Below are 23,885 nucleotides of genomic sequence, written 5' to 3' on the forward strand. Positions count from 1 at the left end.
GTTTAGACAAACATATCTAAACAACTGCTGCATAGATTTCCGTGGCATATAGCTCCCAGGATGCATTGTAATAACTTTGGTGACCCCTTAGCTTTTAAAAACTATGACATCGGCCTCAACTTTACTTTGTTTTTAGTGCTACGATAGCACGCTAACATGCTTAACTAATGGTAGCATCAACATTTCCACACCCCAGCATGTCAGCATTGTCTGAGAGTGATGGAAAGCTCAGTGGCACACTGACGATAGCTTTTACATGTGTGTAAGTACAGCCAGTAGATGCATTAAAAAAAATATTGACTGAAAAATGGTGTTTGTCACTCCCAGAAACCAGGTTTTTTTCTATGCATGTTTCTGTCCTACGATAGCGTAGACATAACCCACCCGACTCTGTGACTGATCGACTTACCCTGATATTACTTTCTATAACCCATCACCACACCACACAACAAATCAGGTATCTGGTATGGATAAAATAAAATTGCTTGCCTGGTGCGTTAGCTTCCTCTTCAAGGTTTTACGGCCCACTACACATGCTCATACGTGTTTTGTCCTGCTGGCACTGTCCACTCTTTACCTTTTGGCCTACAGACTTTACATTGATACGATGTTTTAGGCTATGATGAGTTTTTACAAATATGAAACCTCCATAGATTACAAAATGATAGTGAAAAGACTAAAAACCAACCCTGTTCATGGTTGGTGGTATTTTACAGAAATCTATTTTACAATGGTGGTCAATCCATTGCAATACCAGAAGTGACCAATAGGTAAATTAACAAATTAGCAGCAGAAGTAACGTATTCAGCTCTCTTAATGCATTCATAGCAAAACCTCACAGAGCTACTAGGGTGGCTAAAGACCCTCAGTCCTATTTTGAAAATCAATTAAACCCACGATATTATGAAAAGCCATTTTTTTTAATAGACATAGAAAATCTTAAATGACAAAACTACCTAAAATATTAGACAAAAATCTTCTTTTTATGAAAAAGTACAGTATACATGGGTAAAATAAATATCCATTTGATTTGTTTAGATTGACTGCTGATAAAAGAGCAGACTAATGCACAAGCTTCAAAAGAGCATCGAGATAATACAACATTTCACACCACAGTGGCATTAGAGCTATGACAGCTGTTTACATTTTCTACTCTCCGGCTTCGTTTCTTTCCAGAATGTTGATAAAAAATGTTCTGTACAAAGTGCATGAATTATACTGCATCTTGGTGAAAAGTCCACTGTCATGTCCACGGCTTACATTTTAATGTGGAAATAACTGACCCACATTTTAGCACTCTTGTTTACCTTTGTAATAACAGCACATACTATAAAAACATGATAAAGGAATTGAGCTGCAAAAATCTGTTTAATCATTGTAGAAGCTTGGTTTAAAAGAATATACGTCTACATATTGAAATGATGGCACTTGTATATATTGGTGGTTTATATACAGATTAGTCTTAGGTAGGAAAGTGAGTCGTTAAAGTGAACCTACAGGCAGCATCTGAAAGCCAGATATTAAAAAATATTCAGTTCTCCCGAATGTCTCCTAACTTTTCTTGACCATCTCACATGTGGTCATCATTATATGGAGGGAGAGTGAAAGACAGCTGCCAGAAAACAACGTCCATCACAGACTTCAGCTGTGTAACAGGTTTGATTTGTGAACAATGTCTCTTAATAAACACAGAGCCAGCCGCTCAGTGCAGATCCAAACACCAGAAAAAACAGCTGTGCCAGCCTTTCAGTCCCACTGGCTGCTAACTGTACTTGCTTTCTGTTAAAACCTGAGTGGGATGGCTGTGTGGCACCCCCACTGCAAAGCGTCATGGGAGCCTGAAAGGAAGTGGGTCGCCTCATCAGTCGGTCAGGACTAGAGCCGTCAGTTGGCCTCTCGCCGATGAACAGCAGCGGGTGTTTCCTGTGATCCAACTCTGTCTTTAGGAGCTCGTACTCCTTATGCGGCAGCTTGATGCCCAGCACGGTGCATCCGTCTGTGGGAGTCAAGTCCTGCTCCACCCCGACCTCCCAGCCTCCTGCCCGGCCACACTTTCCTTGCCTGGTACTGTTCAGCAACTTAGCTGTAGGCTTGTCCATGGCTGTGACTCTCACCTGGGTCACCTTAAAGACAAACTCAGAGGCTCCCGAGAGTTTAACGGAGGGGTTTCCCTGAGCGTAGTGACCCGAGGCTCTCAGGATAAAAGTGGGCTGAGAGCAGGCAGAATCTGAGAAGTGCCGGTAGACGCCCTCCCAGGCGTGCTGGTCAGAATCAAAGGTGAAGTCTCGGGTGAGGAAGAGGATGGTGGGACGGGTTTCGCACCGCTGGCTGACCCAGCGGCCGGCCAGAGACAGAGGAGCTGCAGGACTGCGGTACAGCACAGGGGGGCGCTGGTCTGAGGACCGGTACACCAACGCGCACACAGGGCAGGGGTGGATGTGATGCTGCAAAAAGAGAGGGAAAGTTTAGATTTAGTTTAGGACTGCAACTAATCCTTGTTTTTGTTCTTTATTCCTCTCGTATTTGACTGATTGCGCAGTCATCTGATAGTTGATAATTGTGAAAAGTTGTACAGGTGTAATCTGGGACATCACTGCTGGGTCTGATTACAGGTACAACAAATCTCACTTCTGATTAAACCCATGACACTTTCAGCCAGAGAGAAACACTTCTTTCAGTCTGCATTTACTTTTTAAATTGCTGTTTGTATTTGATCAAAACAAAAAATAGCAGCAGTGCTTAATGTTTAAGACACTGGAATCAAAAACTGTTTTCCATTTTTGCTCAGTAAATGATTTGAGCAGTTCACCTAATATCTTCTCTGGCGAGCTTTGCTTCAACAGTAAATTGTGCAGCTTTCAATAATGAATATGATCCGATTCATTATAGATTTATTTTGTTAGAAGAAACTATATTTGCTCAGAAAAACACGCTCATGATGTGAACTAAGCCCAAACCCTTTACATTTAGGATGAAGAATTATAATGTGATTAAGAATTATCTTGATATGATATATCTAAGAAGCATAGGTACCCACTTGGGATCTGGTATTTTACTACTGTGTTGAAAGTGGATGTTTTGTCAGGCTGGAAGGAGAAAAGCAGTTGAATGTTGAAGAAAAATGTTTTCAATTTGTTTTCTATTCTCTTTGTTTTATGCAAAGCTTTGTTTAGCTTTTTTATATGCAGATAAAAAAAAACTGGGTCAGCTATTTAAAATTTTGCACATGAAAAAAAGTTATTTGAATAATTATATTTAAATGATGCTTTTTCTTTTTTTTTATGTTGCCTGGCTGCATGTTATATTTTTTATTGGTATATTGCAGTGTCTTTGAATCCATTTGTTATGGGCCAAATGTTTGGCATGACACGGAAATAACAAGGAATTGTTACAACAACAATTAGCCATAGAAATTATTTTGATATTGATATCATGTATACGTTATCTACATCATGGAACAATGTCTCTTGTAGAAAAATATAGAAGTGGAAAAAAAGTTTGACCATTTCCCTTTGAGCAACAAAATGCAGTTTGGCAAGACACTGAAACCTCAACTGCTAGTCAACTATATACTGGCTAACAGTACAAATCCCAATAAATCATTTAGGCTATCTTTCTGTAAAACTTGTTGGGGTCGATAAAACTACACTGTGATGTCTCACCATGGCGTTCTGCAGTGGCTGCTGGTACCCTGTTGGTCTGTACTGAGTCCTCTGGGTCCAGTCAGTGTGGATATCCCCCAAAAACAGCTCCTGGACCTTCCCTCCGTGGTTGTGGTGTTGTGTCTCCACCCGTACTAGACCCATCTCCATCATGGAGAAGCCCAGCGCTGCCAGACATCCCCTCCCTGCCCGGGTGTTGTACAGCTCGTACAGCTTCCCCGGCACCGCTTGACCCAGGCTCAGACCCACGCAGGTTGAAGGCAGCCTGGACGCCAGCCTCTGTTTGGCTGCCAGGCTGTGAACCACGATGCCCACCTTGCTGAGGTGGTGTTCGGCTTCGGTTCCCCCGCGGGTGATCCAGGAGGCCTGGCGCAGACGAATTTTCCCCCTGATCATCAGGGAGTAGGTTGGGTCCTCACAGTTGCTGCCGGTGTAGTAGTGCTGCAGGGCCTGGAAGTGACGGCTGGGGTGGAAGGTGTAGGAGCGGGTTAGGAACTCTGGACCGGGCCGAACCTCACATCTGAACACAAAGAAAGAGAGATTAAATGGTTAGTTGAGGCATGAATAATTTCAGAGGTGAATCTTTAAGTCTGTCAGAGCTGTTGCAATGTCTCAACTCCTTGTGGGCAAGTCCAAGTTGTATTACAAGTCTCCATAAGCAAAAATGCATTTCAGATCCTTTAATCCTAATAATTAACCTCCATATAATAATTTTGGTGGCAGCGGAAACAAGCTTTGCACAAAACATTCACATTTCACCATTAAAAGTTAATCCGGTGAACTTTCTCATCCACACTCAACAAGAAGATATGAAGCAACATTATTCATTTGGTGTTTGTGTCCACCTGGCAAATTAAGTCCAATATTTGCTTTAACACAGATAATATGTCGGTCTTTTATCTCCTAAATGCTCCACTGTGTTCACCAGCTAGTCACGAACTTCATCTGTCTGCCATTAGGTGCTGAACAAGTAGTGTACAGCTGTCTAAAAATGATGCTGACAAACAGTGAAGTCATGCACCACAAACCAAAACAATAAGCTGAAAGATGAAAAAATGGTCCAACCAATGACATACAAGCTGTGACATGACTCTTTGTTTACACAAAAATATTAATTATCGCTGCTGTGACTATTCCAGATTGGTCGGGTGCTATGCAGAGTAAGTCTCGTCTTAGAGAAAAGTTGAATATGTGAATGTACAGAAGTATGATAAAGCTTTACATGTACTCTACAAGTCAAAGTAGCTGCACTAGAAAGAAAAACATTATTCTCCCAAAAAGATATTCCCTAGTTTGATGTTTTGATGTTGACACGATAGTGTAACGTCACTGTCATTGCTACAATAAATTGTAGAAAAAAAAAAAAGTACCTTGTTGACACCCAAGTACCGTCCAGTCTCGGGGGGATGTCCGCTGTGATCCTCACTTTGTCCTGTAGGTGACCGTAATGACAGTGAGGCTCCCACTGCAGGCTCTCACTGAGGTTGGAGGAGGAAGTGAAGGGACCTGTGGGCACCTCCCAGAGTTTACTCCCGGTTCCAACCACAAACACAGCTGCAGAGGAAACAGTCAGAAAACAGTGAGTAGATAACACCAGTTATCCAATCAGATAAACACAGAGGTGTCGTTGCATGTCGTGGAGATTTGCAGGCTGATTTCAAGTGCGTGCAGGAGATGAGATGAAATGGATGAATAAATGATAGCTCCAGGGTGTTACTCACAACATTTTCCGCTTACATTTGAACAAAATTCTGGTTGACTGCAAGCTGTAATTTTGTCCGACTATCCATGTAATGAGCTGTGAGTGGTTGCTATAGAAACCATACGTAGTTGTATATCAGGACGTTGGCCTCACAGTTTTGGCTTGTCTCACCAATCAGCCTGCAGCTGCAACACACAGGCCTTGTTTTTGAGTTTGCTCAGAGGCAGGGGGTGTGAGTGAAGTGGTTGTGCATGAGTGTGTGCTCTTTGTATGTGTGTATTTCTATCATTGAGATAAAGCGTCTCGTGGGTCATTGACATCTGCAGGACAACTGAGCCAAACACATCTGTTGATAATACGGTTTAAGAAAAAAAAAAAACCAGGTTTTATGATGATGATGAATGTTTCTGCCCGAGTTCTCCCAAACGCTGACAGTTAATCCAAATGAAAGCATTATTCACTCTATAACATTTATTGATCTGACATTTGCACATCTGCAATCTGTCTGTCATTAATCATAACTGCATTTTCTTCTCAATCCACTCTCTGTTGAGCGGAGATGCGTGTGTCGTCGACACAACAAGGCTGAGCTCTCCGGTCTGGTTTTGGCCGAGGCAAAGGCGAGAGGATTTTTCTGATTGCGCCCTCATAGTTGCAATGTGAGGAAACCCACTGGGGTCTGTCTGGACAATGTTTGCATTTTTTGTTTGTGAAAATTACAGCCTCTGTTTCAGACTCCAGAATCAAATGTCAAAAGCTCTCACAAATGTCTTCATCTCCTGTTTTCTTTCGGACTTTTTTTTCTCTTGTTTTCCTCCCGCACTTGGTCCATGCTTTTATTCTTAATAGGAAATTCTGTTTTCTACGCTTAGGTTTTACGATGGATTATACAAATTAAATATAACCGAATAAACAGCGAGCTTTAACTATGTGAATAGGTGGATATTGTCACCTTTAAACAGAGCCAGGCTACATGTTTATGCTAAACTTATGTATGAGAGTGGTCTTCTTGTCTAACTCTGCATATTTCCATAAACTTCTGCTTTAAGTGGGTCTATTCAGCGCGTATTTTCTTCTATTTCCTTTTACCTTCTCATTCCCTTTCCCTCCCTTGTATCCCCACAGCTCTCACATTCTTTCTCCCACTTTCTCAGCTTTCTCTGGATCATCTGTGGTAGGCAGCTATTAGATGCACATCACCTGTTGAGCCTCAAGTTGAGCAGGGAGTTAATTGTGGAAGCGTCAACTGTTAAGACTAACGGGTCAGTCCGTTCTCTCATGGCCAGCCAGCTGAAGCTGAAGGAAAAAGGGCACTTTTAGATGGAAAGTGTGTGTGATGTTGGTTTTTCTGTAAAAGGCTCCAAGACGGAGGCTGGCTGATCGGCATTTATTAACCTTGTTAGTGTCAGATGGAGGATATTTTTTGTTCCCTTCACTCTTGGAATGCTTCCCACATGCTGACCACAACCCGCAGCAGACATGTGTGCAGCTCAATCATTTCCTATAGCGTCCTTCCACCTGACGCACGCACGCACGCACGCACGCACGCACGCACGCACACACACACACACACACACAGATGTAAAGCTTGGGTTGTTTGAACCGCACAGTCACAGACCACAAAGCCAGATTTCTCCTCCTTCCGTCAGTCCGTTGATAAGTTTAAAGCTTCTTTTTGCCATCACAGGCTTTGAAACATGTTTGCAATTTTCTTCCATGCGATGATGTGTTTGTTTATGCTGCATGTCACTGCAGCTGGCGAAGGAACCCGGTCAGCCGGACCAAGCCGCGCTCCCTCGGGAGACCTCGGAGCAGAAATACTAATCAGAATTAATTCATTTCCACTGCTCCTTGCAAGTCATCCAATTGGTCTGTTTTGGGTTATCCAACCTTTGTAGCTGCATGCAACATGCTGCCTAAGTGGTTACAGCACAATGAATGGACTCAGAGGCAGGAGTCACAGTATGTGATGTGAAGTCATTTGGGTTGCAATATTTGAGTTTCTGTTTTTGCCAAAGCACTTCTATATAGTGTTCCTTGAGGTCACTTGTCATTCAGCCTCTTTCCCTCTCTTGGATCTCTCTCTGGTTGGGCATATGGTTGCATTTACTAAAAAGAGCGCTCATAAAAGCAAAGCTTAGTAAAACAAAATTGTTCATCGTGGGGTTTTAAGTATTCTTCTACAAAATAGCCTATTTCAACCACAAGTGAGGTGATGTTGTAATACGCATGATAATATCCAACCCCCATCTCAATTTGGAGGAGATGAGGGACTATTTTAGTTGATTCACTTCCTACACGGGCAGTCAGATATCATTAGTTTTACCCTGAAATGGTTCCCGCTGATTCATTTTTCAACTATGGGCCCTAAAGCAGTCAGCCTGCGCCGGCCTGTCACAGCACAGTGCCCAGAGCACCTTTCAGACACAGATTTTATGTATTTAAACTTGCTGTAAGACTGAAATCTAATAGTTGGCGTGTCGTTTCATGACGAATTATGCTGAATTCAGGTTCACCTCGAAAAGTTATGAAATGCTTTTTATTGTAATTTTGAAGGTGTCAGTAATAATTTAATTCAATTATATTCATATGCCACCAAATCACAACATAAGTCATCTCAGGGCACTTAAAGTCCCTAAAAAAAGAGCTAAAACCTTATGATGCAGCTAAAAAGGACACGTGAGGTTTTTAGTGAAATAATAACTATAATAATTATGGGCTCCATACAACCTCATAATCGATAATCATTAATATTTATATTTAAATTATTTAGTGAAACATATACAGCAAGTAATAAACGATATAGGATGTGTACTACTGTATTTGAATACGCCGGGGGGACCAATGTAGCAAGAGAAAAGAAAATTAATTAAATAAATACCCTGAAAATCTTACAGGTCATTATAATGTTTGACAGAGATGACCAGCGCTGAAAAGTGGCTTTCCTGCTTGTAAATCTCACTTTTTCTTGTCTTGTATCGCAGCAAATTCTGAATGTCAACCAAACCAACACATCACCTTGTTTTATTGATAAAACGATTTATCGAGAATTTAACTTCACAGGGGTCGAGGGTCAACACCCAGAATGTAAACAATTCAATAAAGCATCACAATCAACAACAGAGACAAGCAGTCAGTAAACATTTTCACCATTAAAGTAAATAGGACACAATCAACCTGTTCACATTTGGAAAAAGAAGGCGACAACCAAAGCTGATCAGGGTTAATGATACATAGATTAACAGTGAGACTCAGTTAAACAGTGGTAGGATGGACAGTGTTAAAGCCACTTTTCCTCTCTATCTTCTCTTCTTCTTTGCGGCAGTCAACTTCATTTCATTGTCAGGCCAGCTGAACAACTCTCTATAGATCGTGAACCACCGGCAGACAGAGACAACACTCATCCCACCAGCTGTCCTCATGCAGTACCACAATTCTGCCACATGAGGCCAGTGCAGCAGCCTGTGAGCTGCGTGTGGTCCAGACGGTCAGTCTGTCATCACCACCAACACTGCCGCTGCCGCCGGCCTTTCGCCTCGTCCGACTGATGACCGGCCAAAGTAATCTACCTGCCTTTGAGCTCCTATATTCATACAGTTTCCACACACACATGCAGGCGTGCACGTTCACAAAAACACACTGCATACATTGATTTCCAGTACACTGCAGAAGGGATACCATTTATAACAGACCTCCAGGCTGCCCTCTGTTTGTTTGTTTGCATTTGTGATTACGGTTTGGCAGTCTTCGCTCTCCTCTCTCACGTCTCATCCACAGAGCCACAGTCAAAATACAGTTTTATGGACTTCTTTATTCTGAGCTATCCTGTAAAAACAAGAACCAGATCCAGGCACTTTTGATTCAGGGCTTGCGGGGGAATCAAGTGCTTGACGTTGGAGCAAACCGTTCATTAGAGAGAGACGCCTTTGTCTGCTTCCTAGCTGCTTCGATTGAGACTTTTAACCGAGAATCACTAAATCTGCCAAAGTGGAGGCAGTGGAGGCAGTGTAGGTGAAAGAAAATATTCAGTTTGTCTCAGAGAAAAGGTTGTTGGTACTTTGACATGATGGCAAATCCCACCATTTTTCCAGTATTTTAACTACTTCCTCATGTGTTTCCTACTTTTTTACTGCATCCTCACCCTGTTTTTTTTTTTCCGTGTACCTGTAAAGCCACTTTCTCATCACTTTTTGCCTCAGTGCTGCAGCACAAAACTCCTTCAAACTGTCCCTGAAGTGCTCGTGCCCTCTTGCCCGCCCCCCCTGATTACCGCTCCCCTCTCCTGATGAAAAAAGCCACAATGTTTACGCCTCATTTCTCTTGGACGGATTTCAGATTCCTCTTCTTTTTTTTCTTTCTTTGTTTCTTTTTCCTTCCTCTCTTTCTCTGTGTCTGTCAGTGGTTGATGAGGTGAATGAAGTTGGTCAGGAGGATAAGGGCCGGAGGAGGGAGCGTTAAGGCGTCTTCATGCTCTGGAATGACAAGATTAGTGAGGTGCATGTGTGCGTTTTTCTGTGCAGAAATATTAAATGCTACTGTAGCCCAGAGATTCCCATCATTCCACATATTTAGGTGAGTGCTGCACATTATTCAAAGTTCACAGGTGCTTTTTCAGACTCTCTGAGTCACTTAGCTGTCCTCCAGATTGTGGATTAGGTGTTAGAAGTAAATGTTTCCCAACTTTCTTTGATTTGTGGCACCTTACAGTAAAGGCCAGTGTGCTGCATTTCTATTGTCACTTGTTGCACATGTCTATAAATTTGAGCAGCAGAGAGTCATTGTTTCCAAAGTTAGCTGTGGTCTCTCAGCCCCTCAGATATATCCCCAGATACCAGGCTTGGTTTCCTAATGCAAAAAACATTTATTTTCTTAGAATTATTATCCATAATCCCCTGTGAAATAGGAACATATTGTCTTACTTGCAGATCTTTGTTTGTCTTAGAGAAAAAAAGAAAAGTCAACAAACACTGCATATAGCAATCTCACTGAGATCAACCTTTTTGATATCAAGACACACAGCAGCTCTATTAAATTTAAAACTACATCTTATTTGATAGCTAACTTAGTTAAAGGTGTTTACATACAACATATTCTTCTGTTATTGTACATTAATTAATGGCCTATTCTATTGTTCTGTGTGGTATCCATTATTCATAAATTACTTCATAAAAAATGTAATCAGTTATTCATCACATATTACTCATTGATCTTCTAACTCGTTATTCAACACGTGCTACTTCTACATAGCCTAGTTCCCAGTTACCTGTGCCTTTAAATTTCAAATACCTACATTGCACACCCACATTAGGTTATTCATTCATACAGCACCTTGTCCTGCAGCAGGCAACCAAAAGTGCTCTGCAGAATTACATGTAACCAAAACAAGTTAAGTGCATAAGAAGTAACAACAACAGCAAAATAAAAGGACCAAAGAACAACTAAAAACATTCAAAACATTCAAAACCAGACACATTACCAGCTGAAGTTAGCCTAGCCTCAGCACTCAAGAAAAGGTCACCTACTTAACTAAAAGCTAATTAGGTGCATGTAGCCAAAGCTATTGGTGCCTAGCCTGAAGCTAAACTGTACAGCATTTACACAAGACAACTTTTAAAGTTACCTGAAGCCACAGTTCTCCTCTTATTGTAGAAGCTCACCCCTCCACCCACACCTCTTTCTCCTGCACAGAACTAACAAATCCTCCAGCAGTACAAGTTAACATCATCCCTCCAACAAACTTCCAGTAGAGGCCCCTCCACACTGTCTGCATTTCAAACTGTCTGAGACAAAAGTCAACAAGCAGGAGAGACGAATGGTAAAAGCTTTGTGATTCAATCTAAAGCAGTGGTGGCAGAGCTACCGGAGACACTCCGCTGTGGTCTCGATCTCGATAATAACTGGTGACCAAATTCTCACAACCTGACTGTAGCTACGACCAGTTTCTTCAAACCAGTCTATACGCTGGCTGGAATGAAAGTGTGGAACATCAGAAAAAACAACACCCCTGTCCACACAAACAAACCCAAAACAATGGAAGCGAAACGGCTCAAAGAAGAAAAGCTGTTTTACTGCATTTTCTAGACAGGTTGCAGATGGATGGCGTGCCACGGCTTTTACATGATTTCTCCTATTTGCATGCTACGACTCATTGCACATCCGACCTGCCTCAAATTGATATTGCACAATCTGACCTGGACAATGTTTTTTGATGCACAGTCGACACCCAAATTGTTGAACTACCAGGATTCAAGACGGTCATCACTGAATTTATAACTGGAATCCATGACCCTATAAATAATGTGTCAGGGACTGAGGGGTGTTTTTTTTTGCCGGCCGAGGCTTTCTTGCTTCTTTCTCCTTTCCCTCCTTGTCACCAAAGTCAGGCGGAGGTCAGGTTGATTTAAAGGTTTTTCAAAGAACATGAGGTCTGTTGTGTTATTCTAACCCTGAGTCCCCCTTCCTTATTTTGGCTTTAACCCCAGTATCTCATCGTGGCCCCCCAGACCAGGAGCACCCCTCTGTCCCTGGGGCAGCGCAAGGACGGCTACTGTTGTCTTTTCATCACAGTGTAAGCTGCTTAATCCAGCGGCCTCGTTTATTTAGACAAGGGATCTGCAGGGGTTTGCCCAGTGGTCGCCGCTGCCAGTTCCACTGCGGTTAGCCAATTCTGGCTCCTGTTCACCAAGGAACAAGACACACACACACACACACACACACACACACACACACACACACACACACACACACACACACACACACATATTATCCTGCTGCATCTCACACCCTCGTCATGAATAAAGCAGCTGCCTCCTCAAGCCAACACATCCACCATTTTCTCAGCTATACCTGCTGTTATTCAGGCTTTACTGAGAGCCAATGGAGACACATTGGAATTCAACGCTGGATTCTGAGCTGTCAGACAATAGAGAGGATCCTAATAGCACCTGACAATCATTGTGGTGTCTCTTGTTGGTAGGCAGCCGAGGCTGTCAGGAAGCAGATAGTGGACAAAGGGAGTTGATGGTCCATTGATGTTTCGGAGCCGATATTATATCGATTTCACCTCAATTCTAAAGTTTGGTTTGGAGACGGTCGGTGGCTGTTTCACATACTTGGAGAGCTTTAAGAGCATGAACCAATATGCATCCAAGGTTTAACTTAAATAAAAAATGATGAAGGGCTGGATCTCATAATATACCCGTCCAGTTCCGGCAAAAATATTTTATTCAACCAAATATTTACTCTGGTTTCTTAAAGATGGAAAATGAATCACCTTTGTCCTTTTTAGAAACCTGAATATGTGGGGAAGAACAAAAGTGTAGCCTAATAAGGCATTCTTTCTTGGAGTCAATTATTTATTCAGTGTTGAATAGGGAGAACAGAAATTACAATACACCTGTCATGTTTCATCTGAAAACATAATCTTTGATCCAAACAATTCCACTTTGATATCAGTGACCCTTTAAATTAATTTCAAATCATTTTTCTGCTCTATTTGAACTGTCTGTTTGGAGCTAGTGACTCAACCTTGCCTGTCTCCTCCACTAGACTTGAGCGGTGGAGAAGAAAACAGTTCACAGATACCAGTCTACCACTGAAGCAGTGAGAGAGGGAGGGAGGGGAGGGTGAGGGCTGGCACCGATCTGCTGCTGGATGATGATGATCAGAACCGGACAGATGCCTCCTCCTGTGTGTCTCCTGCCGCCCGTCACCCTAACCAGCCCTGATGGCCAAAACACAGCGCTTCCATGTTCGAGGCCGTGGCGGCCGGAAGATCATCAGCCCGAGGTAGAGTCAGTAATGGCTGTCTCCTGTTATTCTAACCATTAACATAATGGCAACATTAGTTCCAGGGCCACGCTTCCCTGCTCCTAGGGAACCATTGTTTAAAGGCACCAGCCAGAGCCCCTTTTTTTTTTTTTAAAGACTCCTCCAGTGACCACAGACGCTTTGAAGACACAGAGGAGGAGAGGGGGAACACAGACTGGCTATTCATGAGTCTAACTTCACCATCGGTTGTGTTTAACATTTTCTAAGTGTTGATCCACATGTTAAACTTCGCAAGTCATTCGGATTGTGACAAATCACATAATGACTTCCTTGTAATTGCGCGTTTGTCTGCGATAATCTCTTCCTTTTTGTCTCTGTGTCCTGCCATGTGCACTCTAAGCTTAATCCCCAAGTGTTCAGCTGATTTCTCACGAGAGAGCATTTATCTTATTGTTTTCATAAAGAAAAAAAACTTTAGATTATAGGAGGAAATCTGCTACAATCTTTTAAGATCAGACCCTAAAAGAAAGATGTACACTGCTGCTTAATCTCAAATATAGGAAATAACATCTTAAAATTTAAAATGGAAATTTGACTGGCATGTTTGTCACTTATAGACTATGTGAGTTTTCATGAATGAATCTTTTAAAACAACATGTGTCTTTATAACATCTGACTTGAATCAATCAGGCAAAATTTGCACCAATTAACAAAACAAAAGTCAGCGCCTGAACTCACCTTGCCAGAGCCACAGCAACCCCACTCCCCTCAACAGGTGACTGAAGCGTCTGTTTGACATGTTTCCTGCTTCGGCGCACTTCATTCACACACTCTGCTCAGAAAACAAACTTTGATCCGTGGGAAATCCAAAACACGGAGAGGCTCCTGTCAACGAGAGACGATCATGTAGGATACCACCATGACAAGTGAAGTGTCCAGTAATCCCCCAGATGAAACTTTGGTCTGCAGCTCAGCCAGCAGGGAGGTTTTCCTCTCTTCTTCTTCTACCTCCACTTTTTGGCTTCCATGGTCTGATAAGAAAGTCCTCAGTTGAGACCACTCGTTCATGCAACTTCTCCACACTGGTGCTTTCCTTTAGCTGGGGAGAGGAGAGTAAAGGCTCTCTCTCTCTCTCTCTCTCTCTCTCTCTCTCTCTCTCTCTCTCTCTCTCAGTCTCTCAGTCTCTCAGTCTCTCTCTTCACCCCCCCTCTCTCTCAATCACACACCGTTGCCCCACTACTGTGCAGCTCTGTGGATCTGTTCCACTCGATGCATGTGCGGCGAGTGTGCATGTGAGCAGGAGGATTTTGTGTGTGTGCTCTCCTGTCTGGCTCTTATAGTGTTGAGCTGAGAGGAGGGAGTAGAGAGAGAGAGAGAGAGAGAGAGAGAGAGAGAGAGAGAGGGGAAGAGATGGAGGGAGGGAGGGAGGGAGGGAGGGCAGATAGAGAGAAAGTTTCAGTGTGTGTGTGTGTGTGTGTTTGGAGGAGGGGGTTTGAGCTTCAGACTTCCTCCAGTGAAGCCTTCGAAGAGCTTTGGAGCAAGGTGCGAAAGGGCAGTGGTGTAAAAGACTTAACACTGCAGCCACAATGCGACAGCTCATCTCAGTAAAACATCCATTATGTGTAATTTGAGGTGTTTACTCACTCTAAACCTCCGATGGTGTCTTGTCAGTTAGGAAGGTTGGCTTGTTTGCAGTCTTACTGCAGCCTGTCTCCGCCCGCTTTTTCTTCAAAGCTTCAGTCCTGGATAGTCTGGAAACCCTGTTCACCTTAAGATTTACTCATCCAGTCTGAAGTATGGACCAATCATGGCCGAGTGGGCATGGCCAAGTCCGATGATTTTGGAGTCAAAGTGCTTCTTTTTAAATGTAGTTCCAGTAGAGTTTCGGTATAACAACGTATGTCGTATGGTGGTCAATGCTGATTGGTTAAAGGGTGGTCCAATTTTTTCAGAATTGTCCACGGCCATTAGCATGCAATGACTAGAAACAAATCCTCAATAGAGCGTGTCCAGACCCATATATTCATGTCTGTTGATGTCGGGCTAGTCTTGCAGGTGGAGTTTGATATTAGTTGGCTCTCTCTACATTCAATGAACAAACGGGTCCAGGATGTGTGAGCTTGCTGTATGAGCTGGTGGTGTGCAGAGGAATGTGTCTCTAAAGTTATGGTATGTGTACTTTACTGTCTGCTAAACCTTCTTTTTGCAGATCTTTTGTAACCAAACCACTTTTACACAACTGAAGTCGCTCCCCTTTTTGGAACCAACTCCTCCACCGTGGATAAGCTTTTAGTCATGCTTTAGTAAGTTATGCACGAAACATACGTCATACTGTTATGCTGCGTATGATGTCATTGTCAACAACTCAGAATATTGCCAAATATTACAATATGACATTTTATCATGTTAAAAATTATACATTTTTAAGTTTCCTCTTTTAAGCAGGTTGATTCCAGCTTTTCAATGAAATTGTTTGATTTATTTCATTGTAAGTGCAATATATCTAAACCTGAGACATGTATTTATGACTGCAGCATCATTTTTAAATGCTGTGAGCATCGCAAACAAGAAAAACACTGGTGCAACACAGAGATACTTCAAAACGTCTGCACAAAAAAATTAAAAAAAATCTGCATTTCCAAATAGGTAAGTGGAAAATTATTATTTGTTTGTAGTTTGAGTGGACCGACCCTTTAAACTGAGAGAAATGTATCATCAAGAAACGTCTGCAGCAGCTGCACACACACACAGCTTGCACAAACCTGTATCACACCCCATTAGAGCGGCACATGCACACACAGACGTTCCAGTCACGCTGATTCATAAGGTCTGCGTACACATGTGGTCTGACGGAGCTGTTGACCACTGCGGAGGTAAAGAAGGGTTTCAAAGTTCCTGCCAAGCTACAGTTGGCAGCACATCTACGGCGGGTGGGCTGACCGGAGCCCTGGCACACGGTCAGGGCTGCATACACCCCCGACAACCTTACACACGCAGCCAATGGCCAATGTACTTGGACTGAGTAATTTTACCACCGGTACAGTGTTTTATATGGCAGATTTGTAATGCATCATATTGCTTATATTAACGCTTCTGTGCAAATTGTCAGTCGGCGTAAACCTGTTCCCTTTGTGCCGTGTTCTTCAAAGCACCAACCCAGTTTCCCACAGTCTTTACACAACGTTCTTAAGGTCATGGAGGACCACATAAACAGACTTTGAAGGATAATTCTGTTTTTGTTTCTTTTTACAAGATCTTTTTATGGCCTTTTTGATACCATTTTTTTTTTATCAGTATCTTAAATAATAACATTGCACTCCCCTACAGATCTGATAACACTGTAACATCTCCAAAAAGAAGAAACATGAGCAGCACGACAACGTGAGAATTTCAATAATAACACGTCAGTTATTCTAATGTATTGTCAAATAATGCAAACTGAAACTTTTAACCAAGAGTTTACAGAACAATTTTCTGCTTGAATTCAGGCATATTACACTGGCCTTAGTTGTGGACACGTAGTTTTCCTCTAAAATGAGGAATTCTTCAGAACATTTTGGGCTTGTCTTCATTTGTTCATTTTCATTCTCTTATTGTAGCATTATGATGATGTTTAACCATATAAAACAACCACATTTACTACAAGCTGTGTTTATACGTACTCTTTCTTCATACAAATTTAACTCTCTCCTTTATGTTGTGGTAGAAACGCTGCTGCTGCCAGGATTGTGTTCATTGACCAAATTGGTGTAAGTGTAGGAAGCCCTCCACACAAAAATCTCTGGGAGAGAGTCGGGGAGGATGAGTGGAGTAAAAATGCACCGAACTTTGACATCAAAGTCAAACTGCAGATAAGAAATATAGAAAAATATTTATTAGCAGACAGAGTTGCATAAGAACCAAGCAATTTTTTACTGATATTGACAGGACTTTTTATGTTTATAAGCAATGTGACACTAAAATTGCCAGATTAAATATTAAGCGTGCAGTTATGATGTTGCTAAGATTGATGACGTGAGCGCTCATGGTTGCTGGTTGCCATAGCAACATGCATGATTTCCAGCACGTGAGTTTTCAAGTTTCTTAGCAGTCAAAAATTACAGAGCATGAGATGTAAAGAATTGTGAAGAAAAGTTACGATTGTTCATCCTGAAAAGATGTAGGAACTGCTGGTCTGAAGAATCTGGCTGAAGCGTCAGCCAGTTTACAGCCTTTCTGACTGTCTGGTCCTCGTGTTTCTTCCCTTATCAGACTACAAAAGTTGTAATATTACAGAACTATCCTTTAATGCTGTAAATAAGAACGGGCAACACTCTTTCTTTGGCGACATTTCCTTTGGACATTCCCGTCCTGGCTCCCAGTCGTCTCAACTATTATTTGGGGAGAGCCTTAATCTGATTGTTGATCAGTGCCTCTGGCTAAGTGCTAACTTGCTGTGACAGACCCCACAGAGAGCGAAGAGGAGGGAGGACAGACGCCACTGATCTCTGATCCCAGATCTGACAGCTGGCTCCCTCAGGAGGACACTGCCTAGGGTGTCAGTAGCTTTGATCCACTCAGGGTCCTCTCAGGAATGCGCACACACACATCTACACACATACACAAGACACACACACATACACACACACGTACAAGTACATTAGTGATGGCACTCTGATGTTTATGTAAATGCCTGCATTCACAATCTTTCAATCTCACCCTTCCTCCCTTTTTTTTCCTTCTTGGCACTAATACACAGACTCATATATTAACACACACACACACACACACACACACACACACACACACACACACACACACACACACACACACACACACACACATACACACACTCCGACACAAACTACTGGGCCTGGCTTGCTGGCACACGAATACAGAAGCTGGCATGAGTTACCGTCAAACACACAGTCAACGCTATTTTATAATCAAATAATTTCTCAATCTTGTAACCAATACCCCTCCATTGAGCACGAGCTATCAACTTCGGTGGGCTCTGTGTGTGGTGTGTGTTTGCTTGGGCACACATCCTACACCTCAACACTCACACTCACATATACACTTGAATAATCACATCGACCTACACATGGACTTCATATTCCCACACAACTTTAGAGTGGGTTCATTCATGCCGATCGGTTTGTATTCTGGCGGCTCGGACTGAGGCAGTTTGTGGTCGCTCTCCGAGCTATCAGCGCCCTCAGTAGGGCTGAAAGTCAATGTGCATTGAGCAATAATTGGCTCCTCTCCTTTCTTTTTCTGTTCTCTTCTTTCCTCCGTTGTTCCCTTCTCTTCTGTGTTCTCTTAAAGAAAACTCAAAAGAGAACAGAACAGGAGAGGAGATGAGAAAACAGGAGAAACGGTCCTGTTTCCCAAAAATAGACTTTGACTGTGGCTCAGATCAAACTAATTGTCAGACTTACAGATATATAAATGTACCCACAATTTGCACATTAGTTATTGGCTATCTCAACTGGGTCTAACTTGAAATTAATTCTTGGTAAAGTTAGACCCCTTTACAGCAGCAAAAAAAGGGTTTTACTGAAAGAATTCAGCAGTAACAACAACACACAAGTGTAACAATACAAAAGTTGCATGAAATCTCAGTGCAGTGCGATTCAGTACTTCTGCTAACTTGTCAGTCAGGCTCAGGGTAGATTCTATAGGCAAATGAAAATGACTGACGACGTCCTTGCTAAAAAAAAAAAACATCCCTCCACTAGCTCCGTCACGCTTTCATTATTTTGAGAGTCGTATCTGTGAAGATCCTTGGCCATCCAGTTCATGGTCAGTTTAAGTGTTATTCAAAGGCAACTGGACCTGCCCAATTTTCGTTAACACGTTTCACCTCTCATCTGAACGTCTTCTTCAGTTCTGACTGACTGGAGGGGAATTCAATAATTTGATATTTTTCAGGATCGTTAACACTTAAAGTCTTTGAAGTCAAATATGAGACCCACCCGGCCATCCTGTGAATCGTTAGCATCACAATAGTTGTGGTGGAAATGGGTGTAATGTTTCCTCCAAGTGGAGTCGTAGACCACCTCCTCTGTTTAGTGATTGTTGGTACAGTTTCTTCACTTCTTTCAAACCATTGACCTTCTCTGGCCAAAATGTGGTCAAGATTTTGAGTATTTTTTTTAGCCTAGCCAGCTGAGAGAATGCATTTCCAGAACACATGAATGGAATAAAATTATTTAATCATTGTTCTCTTCTAAACTTTCCAAATGTTGTTGTTTATAAAGGACCAAAGTCAGTTTTTTTTTTAAACAATCATCTTGAAGGTTTTTGACACTCAGACAAACTAATTTACTATTTTACAGCTTCTCCATTTCGTGGCCAGAACCAGGCTTGGTATGAAGTTAGCCTTGCTGTTTTTTCTGAATTAATTCAACTTTTGTTAAACTAATCAAAAAAGCCAAATTATTACTGGCCTAACACTACCGACCAGTCAAAATGATCAGCAGCAGAACCAAATCAAAACCTTAAATCTTTTGGTTTACTGGATCCGTGAACTTTCCCTTTCTGGCACCCAAAACATCAAATCCTGCAAAGCAACCTATATTCCACTTCTGCTGTTGTATGGTGGTTTATTGAGTCTTGGTACGCGTGTTTTCGTTTCGGCTTAGAAAACAAGACATACGCCCGCCTTCCCGACACACAGCCACACAGATGCTAAGCCTGACGCAGGTAGGACCCTGCTCTTTAATCATCACACATTCACATCCCTGCCTCTTATCTGCAAGATGCATAACTCCAAACATCCAGCCAGAGAAAGGCAGCACCCACATCTCTCGTATATTATTCTTTGTCCATGTAATTTCACGGTGCAGAAGTCCACCAGTTCGAGACTCGAGCTGTCACCCACAGCTAAACAGTGGAGATCACACACAGGGACTTTGGGTCTGTTGACAGTGCTGTAACCAGGTGAGGTGATGATGAGAAGATAGGCACCATGTTTAGGTCTGATGTTGTAATCCCACCCAGCTGCAGATGTCTGAACACGTTACAGTGTAATCAAGAGGAGGAATGTCATAATTTCTGCTATCTCTACTTCAACCTGGGAACACACAGACACTCTGATGAAGCCAAGAAATCTCTGCCCAACCTGCATCTAGTTCTCTGAGATACTGTAGCTGTACTGTTGGTTTTACAAGCAGTCATTATTGGATGGACATATTAGTGACGTATCTGTACTGTTAGCGATTATTCTGCTATATTACAACTCCTGGCTCTTTTAAAAAAAAGTTTTGATCTGGATGCATTTGCTCTCTTTTTTCATGCTTCACATAAGTACAACTATCTTTTTTTGTATGTTCAACCAAGTACAGGAGGAGAGACTGTCCAAATATGTGCACTGTAATCCCTGTAGTTTGATGATTATCACATCTTGCCATTGTGTGATGGTATGATGGTACATTGTAATGGCTTTTCATCCTGCCTTTGAGAGTAGGCACTCGAGAAAGCAATGAATAGTTTTGCCTTCAAGGGTAGTCAGACAACACATCGTACAGACTAGTTTGGTTGACCTCCAGTTGGTCCCCCATACGCACGATAGGAATGAAAGCAAGTTAAATATATGGTGACATACATGCTGGCTTCTTTGTGATGCACATAACCTGTATTCTTCCTTTACAGACATTCTTTTACTAATATTTGTGTATAGGGGTTAAAAGAAATGGTGGGACACCCTGTGTCACATGATGTGTTATACTAACGGTTGCTACTTTGCTCATCGCAGCGTTGTTCCCATAGACTGTATATAAAAGTGAACGTAGCTTCCCAGGCTAAAAAATTAGGCCAGTGCGGATGTGCCTTTAAATGCAATACCACAGAGTGCCAAGAGAGGTTGGTTCCAAAAAGCCTCCGGCTCCATAGACTCCCACTCAACTTCAATTCAAGCCAATACATTATTTTCCACAAGTTATTATGGGGTAGTGAGCTAAAGTCACTTCTGATTATTAGTTTTCTGTCTGTCCATCCGAAAATAACCCAGTCATTAATTATAAATTAAAAAGCTGTTTTTTGCAGTTAGGTTTCCGCTATAGGTGGGCGGGGCTTAGTGTTCTCGGGTTTCCAATCATATCGCTCGCTCCTCCCCAGATTGTCCAAATATGGTCACTACTGTCTCCACACCAAACTAGAAAGAGGGTGACTGTCAAAATCTGAACTCGAGGCTTCATAACAGCAGTTCACAAACCAATGGGTGACATCACTGTCGGTAGGTGCTTGGTTGTTCCTGAAGGATTGGTAAACTGTAATTAACGTTGAACTCCTCTGATTGGCTCGCTGTTTGTGTTTGTTGCCCGTTTAGTTGTCTTTCAGATTGTCACAGCCTTCCTAGGTTTCAGCTCTTAGCTTGAAGAATACTAATTACTGTAATGTCCACTCCTATGAAACTAAAACTTGGACTGCTTGAAACCTAAGTTATAACTAAAATTAGTTTTCTTTTAGCATTGACGTAGAGCTCTTCTAGATTTTTCCAAGATTCAAAAAGCTGCTTCTCTTCTTATCAACTCTTGTATAAGACACGAAAAGAGTGAAAAAATTGCACTAGTAAGAACACAGAAACTTTAGGTTGAACACTTCACATAAAGCACTGTGCCAGTGTAAATAAAATGCATTCCTGCTTTTAAACCATAAATAATCACTAAGTGATTGACTTTGTGACTCAAGTGAAGGACGATACGTTTATTATAAAACCATCAACATTCAGCTGCCAGAGTTATTCTTTGTCCTACTACAAACACACACTGCTGGGACTCTAGAGGCTGACTTATGGAGCAGCTGTGAGAGCTGGGTGTTGGTTTTACACACTGATCTGTCAACACATAGATCTGGACGTCATAGTGAACCTTACTAACTAGTGAAATGGACGTTTGTCTGCAATATTTCTGGGTGAAGACATCCTTGTAGAGACAGAAAAGGGACGTAAACACATGCATGCATTCATACTAAAAATAAATATATATCAATGTCAGTTTCAGACACACGCACAACCACGAAGACCGACTCAAAGAGGAACACTGGCAGCTGAGACGCTGATAGGGCGGTTAAGTGTGTGTGTAGGAGCAAAGTGTCTCATGACACTGACAGTGTCAGCCAGATGGAGAGGCTCTGGCAGAAATGTACACTCAGGGAAAAGTTGAGCAAATATTCAGAAGCACCGATCGCTGACAGATGATTACCAGCCACAGGCTTATTTATTCCCCCCAGCTGCAAGTTGACACAACTGCTCCACTGTCACCCCAATTCTGAAAAGTTTCCATCTTCATTAGTGTAATGAAGCACATCAGAATGGATTTGCACTGTTTGCACATTGGCAGGGTCTTTCTTTTAACACTTGAGCCACCAGTAATTGACAGTTTGCTGAAACCTGTCCCCGAACATCGACTGTCAAAGTTGCAGTAGCAGGGCACAGGTCTTCCTATTACTCTACATACTACAATGGTGTGTGCATGCCTCTAATAAGACTTATCCAAACATTGGTGTGCAGTTAAACCGTCTGACTAAAGTAAAATCGTGCCTTCTAACAAACCACAATTCAGATATAAATATCATATAACAGCATAACTTAAACTGTGTAACCGCTGCTCTAAACCAGTGCTCAAGGTATTACACACTATCAATTACCTGCCTAATACAAAATAGTAAACAAAATGAGCAACTAGGAGCTGAACATATTGAGCATCTTAAAGCTGTAAAGTTGCAAGAAAAAAATATAACAACTGAAAAGGTAGCGAATATTGGACCTTAACTACAGCATATGGACTTTAGCCATTGTAGTTTTCACATTTCCTACAGATTTTCATGGTATCTCATAAAATGTCAACGTAAATCACAATAATTACATTTTTTTTTAGCAATAGCAATTGACTACATTTTCTAATTGTGGCAGCGTCTGTCATCCCGGCTGGATTTAAAAGGCCTTTACATGCACGAGTGGTTGACAGGAAACAATTTCATTGACTCTTGCTTCACTGTTTACTATTCACTCTCCCACAGCTGCATCAGAGATATCAATTTACGACTACTGCCAGCTGAACATCTCCTTCTGCTACTTGTTTACATTAAAAGACGTTGACTGGCAAAACACGGGCTGGCCTTTATTGAGAGGCTCTCACAGGAGACACAATGTATTTGTCACCGCATTAGCACTGACAGCGACTGTGAAGTAAGAAACTAGGACTAATTATAATTTATATCTGATTATAACAGCAGTTATTCAGCCACATTTTCCAAATCCCTGACGTGAAACAAGCTAGGAGTTACTAAGAGCTTTGAAAAGACTTTTATCACAAACTTTGATAGATTTCTGAACAGCTGGTGCAACTCAGGCTTCAGGATATGTGGTGATTTTTTATTTTTACTTGTATTACTAAAACTTTAAGTAACACTTGTATAAATTTATCATTTGGTAAATACACTCCCTTTTTGAAAAGTGCTGTAGAGTATGGCCACAGTGACAGTCAAACCTCTCACCTTGGCTGTGTTGCTGCTGCATGTCCAGATATACACTAGTGTTTCTATTTCTGAAGCATGTAACGACAATAACAACAGGATGAAGAGTTGGAAACTTCCCACTTTGCTTGTTTTATCGTCCATCTCCGCTTCATAAGAGTTGGATAATCTCCTGGCATGTGCCATATCTCTGGTTTTGCTTCTCATATCTTCTTAGTTGGAACCTAAGCTAAGTCCTCCTCTTGCACAAGAATGTGCTACCTTAAAAATGTGACCACCCTCTCAAAACTTTC

At 41.9% G+C, this 23,885-nt stretch overlaps 1 protein-coding gene across 1 annotated transcript; it reads right to left on the reverse strand.

The window, feature by feature from the left end:
• Window positions 1-910: 910 nt before the first annotated feature.
• On the reverse strand, window positions 911-14,418 carry apcdd1l (adenomatosis polyposis coli down-regulated 1-like). Its single transcript, XM_069148035.1, has 4 exons — window positions 13,873-14,418; window positions 5,033-5,216; window positions 3,663-4,182; window positions 911-2,444 (listed from the first exon to the last, which is right to left on the reverse strand). The coding sequence occupies exons 1-4, from the start codon at window positions 13,955-13,957 to the stop codon at window positions 1,680-1,682; spliced, it is 1,554 nt and encodes a 517-aa protein (XP_069004136.1). The 5' UTR covers window positions 13,958-14,418; the 3' UTR covers window positions 911-1,679.
• Between the last annotated feature and the right edge of the window lie 9,467 nt (window positions 14,419-23,885).

Source organism: Embiotoca jacksoni, unplaced genomic scaffold, assembly GCF_022577435.1.
Source record: "Embiotoca jacksoni isolate LCO1_2020_lvr unplaced genomic scaffold, fEmbJac1.0.p SCAF_1, whole genome shotgun sequence".
NCBI classification, from domain to species: domain Eukaryota; kingdom Metazoa; phylum Chordata; class Actinopteri; family Embiotocidae; genus Embiotoca; species Embiotoca jacksoni.